The 13,153-nt window shown below is 42.3% G+C and overlaps 1 protein-coding gene across 6 annotated transcripts in view; it reads left to right on the top strand.

Moving 5' to 3' along the window:
• LOC110523465 (phosphatidylserine decarboxylase proenzyme, mitochondrial) overlaps positions 1-13,153 on the top strand; it is a 36,900-nt gene that overhangs the window by 13,404 nt on the left and 10,343 nt on the right. The window contains exons 1-3 of one of the 6 annotated variants that reach the window (XM_021602165.2): positions 2,687-2,832; positions 6,937-7,545; positions 12,333-12,498. The exons of 1 other annotated variant lie outside the window; for it this stretch is intronic. In XM_021602165.2, the coding sequence (XP_021457840.2) occupies positions 7,361-7,545; positions 12,333-12,498 (351 nt within the window). In that variant the 5' untranslated portion in view covers positions 2,687-2,832; positions 6,937-7,360. Of the gene's footprint in view, positions 1-2,686; positions 2,833-6,936; positions 7,546-12,332; positions 12,499-13,153 lie in introns of those variants that run through there. 4 more of the 6 variants (XM_021602167.2, XM_036977093.1, XM_021602169.2 and 1 more) reach the window with 4 other exon arrangements.

Raw genomic sequence — 13,153 nt, 5'->3', positions numbered from 1 at the left:
TGGGCTGAGACGCGAATGGAATGGTAATGAGCAGACTAGACAGGGGCTCTCAATTTCCCTTCCGACAAGCCAAAGACAGCATTCTGAGCCAGCTACAGGGAAATTGGGGATAGGAGCATTTCCTGTCTCACACTCTCTACAGACAGATTTATCAGTTCCTCTTTGGGTAAAGACAGAGGTTTTGTAGAATGGATAAATGCAGATATACACTACTGTTCAAGTTTGGGGTCACTTGTTTTTGAAATGTCATCAAATTGATCAGAAATACGGTGTAGACATTTCTAATGTTGTAAATGACTATTGTAGCTGGAAATGGCTGATTTTTAAAATAAAAATATGAAATTGAATATATACATAGGCTCATTATCAGCAGCGTTGTTAGCTAATCCAAGTGTATCATTTTTTTAAAAAGGCTCATTGATCATTAGAAAACCCTTTTGCAATTATGTTAGCATAGCTGAAAACTGTCCTGATTTAAAAAAGCATTAACTGGCCTTCTTTAGACTAGTTGAGTATCTGGAGCATCAGCATTTGTAGGTTTGATTACAGGCTCAAAATGGCCAGAAACAAATAACTTTCTTCTGAAACTCTTCAGTCTATTCTTGTTCTGAGAAATGAAGACTCGGACCGATATTGCCGATAGTCCCTTTACACCAGTCGCCACTCTCCGCCTCGCCACGAGCACTGCACCATGCCAAGGAATGTCAATCTGTGGAAATCACCAGCAGCAGCAAACCAGCTCATTCTCCAACAGAAAGGTGCAGTTTTGAGAAGTGGTTGACTGACACAGTGACCAAAATCAAACTCCTATTGCAAATATTAGTTTTTAGTTAATTCACTAATATTAAGGCTTGTGTCGACTTTCCCGGATATGCATGCAATAAGCAAGCTAGCTAACCAGATTGCTATGTGACCTATTAGCAAAGATTACAATAACTAACCCTTTCATCTGTGCTGTTAGCTATATTAGCTACTATGCTAGTTGGCTAGATTTTAGATGGTCCTAAGATATTAGATGGGAGGTAATAGAAAACGTAGCTAGCTTTAGCTGGTTATCATTTTGAACATGCACCATTTTCGGCAATGAGCCATCAGACTTGCGATGTAATGTTAGCTATTTACTGGTGTGCTGATCTGACCAGCCGCAATTGTGTGCATAAATTGTAAGGCTAACCAGATTTAGACGACTGTTTAGTCGATAGGCTTGATGAAGATTTCTTAAGTTAACAGTAGCAAAACAAAAAATCATGGTAAACAAGATACCTTTCTGATTCTGTCTGAGTGGAATGATCCATTTGGATGGCACAGTTCATCGGTCTAAGACATATGCAACTGAAATTGTATATGGTCATATTATGTAAGAACAATGGTGCAATACAAATAATATTATTTTATAAGCTAATGCACTTTATCTCGCGTTGCATAGTGGTTGCTGTCCACGGTTCTGAAACACATCAGTGCGCTGTTGAATTGGCGCCTTTTCCTTGACTGTGTTGCTATGTGCATATTAGCGAAGTTAACCACCATATTGGTGTTAAGAGCAATGCGGCGGAGGCAGCAGCAGAGTTAGGAGACGAAAACAGCCCTTGCCTTAATTGTCTAAGAAAAGAGAGGATAGAGGAAACCCCAACTTAATTAGTTCTATAATCAATAGCCTAACTGTTAAATGTGCCTGGCTTTAGAAATCATCCATATATATCTACAGAAATAAGACCAATCCTGATTTATGTTGACTGTTTGAGTGTTTGGTTGAAAGCCTACTGATTCCGTGAGCACCAAGTCTCACACAACAATTTCACAAATTCGGCAGTTTTTAATCTTTACTATGCTGTGATTAACGCTTTGCACTTTTTCTTTCATTAGTCCAGCCTCCCTGGTATTATTTCTAATTTATTTACTGTTTACACTTCCAAATTGTCAAAAATATATTTATAATAATAATAACGCTCTTTTTCCCTGATCTTGTTGTTGTTATTATAATAATGTCATTGTCATTAGTAAGCTTAGTATAGCAGCCAAAGTTTGGACACACCTACTCAAAACCTCACAGGGTTTTGATTTGTACTATTTTCTGCATTGTAGAATAATAGTGAAGACATCAAAACTATTACATAACACACATGGAATCATGTAGTAACCAAAAGTGTTATCCCTATTTGGTCAAATGTGTTTATCTTCTGTATACCAACCTTACCTTGTCACAACATAAATGATTGGCACAAATGCATTACAGACAAAAATCTTCAGTTTACATATATTTTAAAAACATTAACATGAATAGATACTTTTCTTTGAATGGAAATATAATACACCCATTTTATAAAGAGATTTACCATTCAAATAAATGGTGGCCCAATGCCCTATTAAGACATTTTTGTGTTGGTGTTTCCTTTATTTTGGCAGTTACATGTACATGGCTGCTTGTAGGCTTAGTTGATTACACAGTGCTATCTGTACTGTACACATTTGAATATTTGTGAAGTCTAGTTCATCACCCCAAACTTATCGTTAAGATGGCCCCACTGTCAATTTGATGAATGATGAGATGATTATCGTATTACTGCTGTAGATTCTGCAGTAGATTTGTGCAGTTGGACCATTAGGCTACTTTGGCATGTGGTGAGTCAGATGACATCACCCAGCAATTATAGTCCCTTGAACGTGATATCTGCCCGCCCACCCTCTAGTCTCTTAAAGGGCTTGTCCAGCCTGTACGCAGGACTTTATTGTGTGAGAGTAGAGGGTACTGACTAGCCTTCACCTTTAACTAGCACGCAGTGAGAGACTTAACTTCCCCTTTGTCAATTTGATTCACTCTTCAGACAACAGAAGGTAATGTTCGGAGTTTCTTTTTTGAAAATGGAAAAACACAATTTTAGATTGAAGTTGTATAATGCATTATCTGAAATATGTAACTATGTTTATGGAAGTGTTCAATGTAATCTAATTCAACAGAATAGTGTTTAATAGGGAACTGTTACAGGAAGTGGTAACAAAATACAAAGTGAATTTTGGGATAAACAGAATCTGTACTTAAGTATTACTTTGACACTTCCTATGTCTTTACAGTAACTGTTATGAGTAGATTACTCATAACAGTAGTCCATAGCATCAGTGTGTCAGATAAGGAAGGAAGTGGGTGTTGTCCTGCTTTTAGGGACCGGCTCCCTGTTTGGTGAAGACTTGCGTTGCTTGAGAGACTAATAGTGTTAACTGAAGACTCACCACCAAAAAAGGTGCAACATCAGACTGATGGATAAACAATATTGAGAAAATAGTTGGACGCTCTGGGAGTATAGTGTGCTATTTTTCTAAAGAGGCCTTCTAGGTCGTGTTTTCATACTTTTTGGGACCGGCGGGGACCTTGTTTGTGATAGCAAATTCATTATTGAGCCCCTCATCAGCACACAACTCGTGTTAGATAAAAATAGCATATGAGTTTTACTATAACTTTGGCAGTGCATGGCCAGATGCATGGCCAGATCAACCAATATTAAAGGCCCGCCTCTTGGCATCGGAGAGAGAACTTTGCCGTTTTCAAGCGAATTTCCTGAAATTCTACACATTTATCATAGTTCAGACATATTTTTTGTTGTCGCTTTAATGCTAATATCCTGCAATTCTACACATTTTGCTATGCGGCAGAGAACTTTGCAGTTTTAAATCTTAAATTACAGTACATTTAGGTAAAACAATGAAATGGGGGGGTGGATACAAAATGTTATCATGTTGGTAACTGTATAATTAGTGGAGTACTGTGGATACCAGGCCCATGTTGCTCAGTGTTAAAGGAAAATTCCACCCCAAAACTATCTTTTGGTATTTGTTTCATTAGTACATTGTTGATATAGTGCCATTTATTTTTGTTGCATATCAGCAATCAAGTTTTCAAGATGTATAATATAGAAATACAGCCGGTATGATGCATTATTTCACTTCAAAATATTTACTATTTATTAAAACGATGAATAATGTTTTGTAAACGAGTTCATGCCAACAAATCCAATACAAAAACTATGTTTAATAAGCACAACTTTTTTTATTTTGAAACAATCAGACCAGGGGTCCTGTTTCTTTTACGCTTGCTACGTTAGGTTAGGCGTGAAAAAACACTGCAGCAACCTGAATGGCTGAACATGATATGCAACATCCGCAATTAGCATTTAGCCTCTCTAGCACGGTGGGAGAAAATGGTGTTTTCATAAAGTCCACTTTTTTTTTCACCTTCTCACCATTACAGTTGAAGTCGGAAGTTTACATACACTTAGGTTGGAGTTATTAAAACTTGTTTTTCAACCACTCCACAAATGTCTTGTTAGCAAACTATAGTTTTGGCAAGTCCGTTAGGACATCTGCTTTGTGCATGACACGATCTTAGAAGCTTCTGATAGGCTAATTGACATAATTTGAGGTAATTGGGGTTGTACCTGTGGATGTATTTCAAGGCCTACCTTCAAACTCAGTGCCTCTTTGCTTGACATCATGGGAAACTCAAAATAAATTAGCCAAGACCTCAGAAAGCGAATTATAGACCTCCACAAGTCTGGTTTCTCCTTGGGAGCAATTTCCAAATGCCTGAAGGTACCACGTTCACCTGTACAAACAATAGTATGCAAGTCTAAACACCATGGGACCACGCAGCTGTCATACCGCTCAGGAAAGAGACGCATTCTGCCTCCTGGAGATTAACATACTTTGGTGCGAAAAGTGCAAATCAATCCCAGAACAACAGGAAAGAACCTTGTGAAGATGCTGGAGGAAACGGGTACAAAAGTATCTAGATCCACAGTAAAACGAGTCCTATAACGACATAACCTGAAAGGCCGCTCAGTAAGGAAGAAGCCACTGCTCCAAGACCGCCATAAAAAAGCCAGACTACGGTTTGCAACTGCACATGGGGACAAAGATCGTACTTTTTGGAGAAATGTCCTCTGGTCTGATGAACCAAAAATAGAACTGTTTGGCCATAATGACCATCGTTATGTTTGGAGGAAAAAGGAGGAGGCTTGCAAGCCGAAGAACACCATCCCAACCGTGAAGCACAAGGATGGCAGCATCATGTTGTGGGCGTGCTTTGCTGCAAGATGGATTGCTGCATTTCACAAAATAGATGGCATCATGAGGGAGGAAAATTATGTGGATATATTGAAGCAACATCTCAAGACATTAGTCAGGAAGTTAAAGCTTGGTCACAAATGGCTTCCAAATGGACAATGACCCCAAGCATACTTCCAAAGTTGTGGCAAAATGGCTTAAGGACAACAAAGTCAAGGTATTGGAGTGGCCATCACAAAGCCCTGACCTCAATCCTATAGAAAAGTTGTGGGCAGAACTGAAAAAGGGGCCTACAAACCTGACTCAGTTACACCAGCTTTGTCTGGAGGAATGGGCCAAAATTCACCCTTATTCAACTTATTGTGGGATGCTTGTGGAAGGCTACCTGAAACATTTGACCCAATTTAAAACATTTAAAGGCAATGCTATCAAACACGAATTTAGTGTTTGTAAACCTCTGACCTCCTGGGAATGTGATGAAATAAATAAAAGCTGAAAGAAATCATTCTCTCTACTATTATTCTGACATTTCACATTCTTAAAATAAAGTGGTGATCCTAACTGACCTAAGACAGGGAATTTTTTACTAAGATTAAATATCAGGAATTGTGATAAACTGAGTTTAAATGTATTTGGCTAAGGTGTATGTAAACTTCCGACTTCAACTGTAATAAAGTTGAGGAAGTTGAAGCCTTTGCAGCCTGAATGGAGAAAGTACGAACCGGTAGCCGGGACACTCGAGTGGATTACCGGCTGGCCACATCAAGCCCTTTATGGATCTCCCATAGTGGAGCTTGACTGCCATTTGACAAATAACAATATTTTAGCTCTTATCCATAATAATCTCATCATGTAGACTAGCCAACCAACACAGCCTACCCACACTGTCTGTGAGCTGTTGGCTAGAGTGCAGGTGCCAGGACCAGAGCAGGCACATTTGATATTTAACAGTTTTTGTGACAAAATTATCAGTGCAGTTGAAAATGTGATGGTAACACATTGAACTTTTAGATTTTTATTCAGTGCATGAAATTTTTTAAGCGAAAAAGTACATTTTGTGCACACCACGTCATCATGCACAGATTTGTAAACACCACTGGTGAGGAAATGCACATTTTTTTAATGCACATTTTTGAACATTCAAATGAAAATCTGTCGCCAATGGGATGGAAACCTAGCTAATAAGATCATGATCTGTTATCTCTTCACTCCCTGCTGTTTTGTAAATAGTGAATCATTTCAGAATGTTAAGTGTCATTGTTAGACATCTGTTGTCTGACTGGTATTTTTAGGGATGGTTTTAAAAGGCTACTGAAGATGCATTTCAGCCCTTTGAACCGTAATTAATGTAACTGACACCAAACCAAAGGGATTATTTGCAAGTGCGTGAAAGCAATTTTTTGTGTTAAACAAGACATGAGATTTTGTCGAGAGGCTATTTTGGAAAAGTCAGACAAGTAAGAAAGCTGATGGGCTTTAATAATAGACATTCATTTAACCACGTTATCTTCATGGTAACCAATGCTTAACGTTCTGAAATGATTCACTCTTAACAAAACAACAGGGAATGAATAGATAGACTAATTGTCATAATCTGCTAATTTCTGTTATTCCTGTGGTTAGGAGAAAGGGTCCAGATGCCCTCCCCATCAGCTGATTGTAGGATAGGATAAAGTAGGAAGCAGTGGAGTCTAGCCAGGCTTTCAAAACAGGCCAAAACCTAAGTTAAATAAACAAGGTACGGCAAGCATCCTTATGGAAAGAATGACAAATTATACTGTTACACAACACTTATTAGCAGTATAGGGGAGCGGCCAGGAATCTTTAACAGGGTCCATGAACACTATAGCTGATGGGATTTTTTCTCTCTCTCTCATCAAGCTGCCCCTCCCCCCAGGCAGACCAGTCCTCCTCCAGTCTCTCACTGTCACCAGTCTGCTGCAGCTCCTCTCAGATCAGCTGTGAAACAGTCACCCCACCTTCTGGCACCCAGGCTCTGCCCTCTGGTACAAAATAAGGCCCCTGGAACCCTGAGAGAGCGAGAGAGAGAAATGACAGAGAGCGAAGAGAGGGAGCGAACGGATTACCCCCCTTCACCACGTCACATCCATCCTACCAGAGAAGGGGGCCGGGCTTGAGAATAGCAGAGCGAGAGAACAAGATCCAGCGAGAGAACAGACGTGTGCACACTGAGCGAGAGAGAGGCAGCCCCAGTGAGAGAAGTGTCTGTAATCCCCCCCACACCTTCAGTGATAATGTGTCAGAGCAGGAACCTGCAGCGGGCAGCAGCGCGGAGCTCAGGGAAATGGTGAGATGCTGCAAGTCTTTGCACAGCCCTCCGTCTTGCTACAATCTCCACAGAGTTAGGGTTGATGTGCGCCGGCTCCGGCCGATCAGCTCCTCTGGGGAGCAGGGGGGAGTCAGCGGTGGCAACAGCTCAGGCCAGGGCAACCAGGGGGCCCAAGCACTCAGCCACAGGAACCGATTCAGGTATGCTGAGAGAGAGAGAGGGAACGAGATGAATGACTACAGGATGACTTGACGTGTGTGTATAACATGCCTGCTGTACATGAGAGAGAGGACTGACATGGAGAGGGAATGAATGGTACTTAGCCTATATAGGGACTGTTTACAGTACATGAGTGGTAGAGATGGATTGAAAGAGCCTGAGAGGGATGACTTGAGCGAGCATAGAGGGAACTATTAATGTAATGTTCTGTCGTTAGATTGAAGGTGTGGTTTGTGAGTGGGTGGTTGTGTTGTGTACTTTGTGTTGAGCTGTGTCCTGGCTGCTTCATGAGCATGGGGACAAGTGTGAGCCAAGGGGTGACTATTGAGTGGGTACAGTTGGTCTGCACTCCCAAAGCCCCCTCAATGTTTTTTTGTCTCGCGCTCTCTCTCTCTCTCTCTCTCTTTCTCTCTGTGTGTCCCAGGCAGCACAAAGCCTCTGTTTGGCCTAATTGCAACGTAATGTCCTTAAGCCCTGAACAGGCAAGCCAGTCAAAGGGTTGAACAAAGCATCTGGTTCAGCCTTACCCTGCCAGCCTCAGAAGTGGTCCTGAAAGAAGTAACGGAGAGATGGAGTTTTCAATAGCTGCATGAAGGCTAAGACTCAGCTTGTGTGGATAGAGGCAGGAGAGAGAGAATGCTATGCAGTCAGTGATTGGCTAATATGTGCCTGCATTGAGGAAGAGAGGGGGGTGCTGCTGGAGCGTGCGTTTTGTGTGATAGAGAGCGAGCTAGAGACGGGATAGCCAGGAAATTTTTTAAAAGGGTAGAAGTGTATTCTTTACATGTTGACTTTGTTACTTTTGTGGCATTTATCCGGGTGGCTGGGATGTTTAAGCTGTACGATGGCTGAAACCAAGGCATATGACAGGTTATGGTAAAGAAGTATTTAAAATGTTCTGCACTGGTAGACTTCTATGAGAATTGAGATTCAATTACATTTAAATTATTTCTTTGCCTTTTTTATATCCTTTTATAAAGGAGTTAAACATTATGCAAATAACTTTGTTTAGGCAAAATTAGCTATATTAGCTCTACTCTTATATGCTGCTGTGAGTAGTAAATATTGCTCTCCTGTTTAGAGTTTAGAAAAGATGAGTGGCCCAGTGTCACACTCTGCAGTCCAAACCAGGCCAGCCAACTGTGAGGAGAGCAGTCGCCAGCTCCAATACACTACCTACTGAACGGCACCATGCAGCCACATCAGCAGCATGCCTCAGTGGAAGTCATCCCCTATCCAGACATCTGTGTAGCCAAAGTAATCAGAGATGTGATTTTCCTTGATGACTCAATAATTCCAGGTTTCTAGAATCAGGTGTATCTTAGATCTCTTGCTGTGGATCATTAGATTTGTTGATGACCTTTTTCCCCCTCTGATTGTTATGTTGTGGTGATCAAACCCTTGAGAAATTAGACCGTAAAAGATGGTGATAGGACTGTCTGTGTAGACCCACTGAACCGCACAGCTCCACACACTGCTCCGGATCTAAAAACCATCCTCAGATCTGTGTGTGTGTGTGTTGTGGAACAATATGGGCAGTGTTCTGTCTGTGCTGGGGACAATCGTTAAGCACTGTCTGTAGTTTCACAAAGGGTGCATCAACACCAACCTGTAAAGCACCATTCAATTGATCTGATTCAGCTCTGATGCAAAACAGGTCTATAATGACACATGGATTAAAGACACAACAGGGCCACTGACCGACCTGTGAGTGTGTCATCAAATCAAATATTTATTTGTCACGTGCCAAATAAAACAGGTATTGACCTTACTGTGAAATACTTACTTACAAGCCCTTAACCAACAGTGCAGTTCAAGAAATAGAGTTTAATAAAATATTTAGTAAATCAGATAAAAGGTAACAGTAGAATTGCATAACAATAATGCGGCTATATACAGGGGGCCCGGTACTGAGTTAATGTGCGGGGTATAGGTTAGTCAAGGTGATTTGTACATGTAGGTTAGGGCTAAAGTGACTGCATAGATGATAACCAGCGAGTAGCTGTAGTGTAAAAAAAAAAGAGGGGGGAATCAATGTAAGTAGTCCAGGTGTCCATTTGATTAATTGTTCAGCATTCTTATGGTTTGGGGGTAGAATCTGTTAAGGAGCCTTTTGGACCTAGACTTGGCGATCCCGTACCGCTTGCCGTGCGGTAGCAGAGAGACACGTCTATGACTTGGGTGACTGGAGTCTTTGACAATTTTTTGGGGCCTTCCTCTGACACTGCCTAGTATATGAGGCGGCAGGGTAGCCTAGTGGTTAGAGCGTTGGACTGGTAACCGGAAGGTTGCAAGTTCAAACCCCCGAGCTGACAAGGTACAAATCAGTCGTTCTGCCCCTGAACAGGCAGTTAACCCACTTCCTAGGCCGTCATTGAAAATAAGAATTTGTACTTAACTGACTTGCCTAGTTAAATAAAGGCAAAATGAAATATAGGTCCTGGATGGCAGGAAGCGTGGCTCCAGTGATGTATTGGGCCGTACACATTACCCTCTGTAGTGCCTTATGGTCAGATGCCGAGCAGTTGCCATACCAGGCGGTGATGCAACCGGTCAGGATGCTCTCGATGGTGCAGCTGTAGAACTTTGTGAGGATCTGGGAGGGATCCTCACAGAACCAGGGCATGCCAAATAGAACCAGGGCATGCCAAATAGTTTGTCTCCTGAGGGGGGAAAGGTGTTGTTGTGCCCTCTTCACGACTGTCTTGGTGTGTTTGAACCATGATAGTTTGTTGGTGATGTGGACACCAAGGAACTTGAAACTCTCGACCCGCTCCACTTCAGCCCCATCCCGCAGTGACTGTGAATGGGGGGCCTGTTCGGTACTCCTTTTCCTGTAGTCCACGATCATCTCCTTTGTCTTGCTCACATTGAGGGAGAGATTGTTGGCATGGCACCACGCTGACAGGCCTTTGACCTCCTCCCTAATGGTTGTCTCGTCATTGTCGGTGATCAGGCTGTTGTCATCAGCAAACTTAATGTTGGTGTTGGAGTCGTGCTTAGCCACACAGTCATGGGTGAACAGGGAGTACAGGAGGGTACTAAGCATGCACCCCTGAGGGGAACCGGTGTTGAGGATCAGCGTAGCAGATGTGTTGTTGCCTACCCTCACTACCTGGGGGTGGCCCGTCTGGAAGTCCAAGATCCAGTTGCAGAGGGAGGTGTTTAGTCCCAGGGTCCTTAGCTTAGTTATGTTAGTGTTTCAGGATCAACTGTTGTAATTGAACGTGTCCAGTCCTACTCTATTGTTGTTATTAGACTTGCCTCCTCGGTTTGGCCTACAGGTCACCTCTAGTCGGCAGTGTCTATGTGTATGCCAGTGGCAGGTGTTAAGGTGCTGCTGACTGTCTATTAGGGTGTCAGTGTTTGTCTCTTATCCTGATTAGAGTGGACTGGTATTCTTTAGGCCTATAGATAGCTGTACAGCAGAATGTATTATACCCCCTCTCTCCCCCTTCCCTCCCTTTTCAGGCCTGTTAGCTCTGGCTCATCACTCTCAGGGCCAAGTATGATCCACTTCCCCTGACATGCTGAAGCTTATGTGGACATAGCAGAGCCATTCGTTCATTATTATTTGAAAATGTGTATACTATAAAATAAATAATTTGGGTATGCAAAAAAATCAAAAAATATGTATGAATGTACAATTTTTTTTTTTTTTTACATACCCAAATACCTACTATTTAGAACGCAAGTGCGGGTATTCAGACACGGCCTGTGGTTTTGGACAAAGACGGTGGTTTTGCACATTGCGTGCGTTGGATGTCCCTTGTTGCGGTAACATTGGCCTCCCCCCTTTAGAGTCCACTGCTGCATCACTGCTGCCCTAGTTGGTCCTATTGTACAGAACCAGGGCAATACATCACAGCCACTTAAGCCTATTTTAATAGACTGTTTTACAGTGCAGCCAGGCATATTCATGCGCAGATGATTTGATTTGGCTGTTGGGTGGATATGCTGTTTCTATGCATTTTATGCGGTGTGTTGACCATCCACACTATGACAAGCACAAGGTTTGTCATCAAAATCCTGCTAAGCGAAGGCTAAGGCTAACTTATTTTTTAGCCATTTTAACAAGGCATATTGAGAGATCTGGATGGATGGTTGTTAGGCATTAGGATATTTTAAAGACACACAGTTGGCCTGACTAAAAGCAGTCTGAAGAGTAGGGTGGATTCTGTGTGAAATATGAATATATGAGGAGTTTCTTAGGAAACTAATCATGTGGTGGTTTGGATGAGATACTGTAGAAGAGTACCATCTGCATTGTTGAAGAGAGTTTGGGGATACAGTGGGGAGGATGTGTGCAGTCAGAACATGTGAACGTACAGTAGCCTATTTCCTGATAGGAATGTGTTGTGTGATTGTGTTTGACCAGTATAAAGTAAGAGGGCATCATTGTGTCATTTTGTTTTTCCCATTATGCCGGTATTTAACATGTCTTTGTGTAGGACCATTGTGTCATGTCCCTTGTGTGGACATAGGTATGCGCATTATTCGCGTGCTTTGCCTGTGTGGGTGTTTGTGGGGTAGAGAGTCTGTGGTGAATGTGTGAGCCTCTGTCCTGCCTGCTGGGCTGTCTGCCTGCCGGGTGGACTGCTGGCGGTGTCCCTGCCTGCCTGCCTGTCGGTGTCCCTGCCTGTCGGTCTGCCTGCCTGCCTGTCGTCTGTCTGTCGTCTTTCAGTGTTTCTGTACTGAGACTGTTTTGTGTGTACTATGTATACACGGCCATACCTGTGCCAACCCAGCATTTTGTATGGTTGCCTAGGTTGCAGTTCCTTCAGTTGGCCTTGCGGCGTCGTCTTGGCCAGTTGAGCTGCATGTCCCGGCCCGCCTTGCGGCTGCGCTCATGGCCGCTCAGCTTCCTCTACTACTTCCTGACCTTCGGTGCACTCAAGCCCCTGGCAAAGGTTGGCTGGAGACCAACAAGCAGGGTGAGTATTTACCTGCTAACAGATGCTGCATAATTTATTTGTGTATATCTGGGGGTTTGTGTGTGAATGTCAATCTCAGCATCCAGGGGTACCAACTCTTAGAATACTTGTGGAGTAGATTGAGAGTTCCTCTCTTACAAGGTAACGTACAACGTGAACACTTAAAAAGCAATATCATCACTCTAATAACCCCTATGGTCGTTAGTTTCCCCTGCGTCGTGACGCTAGGTTTTCTCGGTTAGAGGTGGTCTGTTAGAGGCACTGATGTGGGTGCGTAGGGATGGGCACAGTTATTTAAATATCCGAACAGCATTCGATTACTTGTATTTACTTATTGAGCCTTTATTTAACAAGGCAAGTCAGTTAAGAACTAAATCATATTTTCAATGACGGCCTAGGAACAGGGGGTGACCTTGATCATTTATTGTTAAAACGAGAGGCTGCCTGGATCTTTAACTTAAAGACCCTTGCGCCCTTCGGTGATTTTCTTGTGATTTTGCCATTGTAATTGTTTGTAAGCTTGTGTAGTCAAATAATCTATGATCGCATGCTATCCATTTGTTTGTATGCTATTTTAATATTTGATAATTAACCAATGATATTAGGCCACGATTACAGACACCTGTGTCTTTTGACACTACATAATCGAGTCATC

This window comes from Oncorhynchus mykiss, chromosome 5, assembly GCF_013265735.2.
Source record: "Oncorhynchus mykiss isolate Arlee chromosome 5, USDA_OmykA_1.1, whole genome shotgun sequence".
Classification (NCBI taxonomy): domain Eukaryota; kingdom Metazoa; phylum Chordata; class Actinopteri; order Salmoniformes; family Salmonidae; genus Oncorhynchus; species Oncorhynchus mykiss.
The sequence above is the reverse complement of the archived record's forward strand: the minus strand, read 5'-3'. Positions and strand labels throughout refer to the sequence as shown.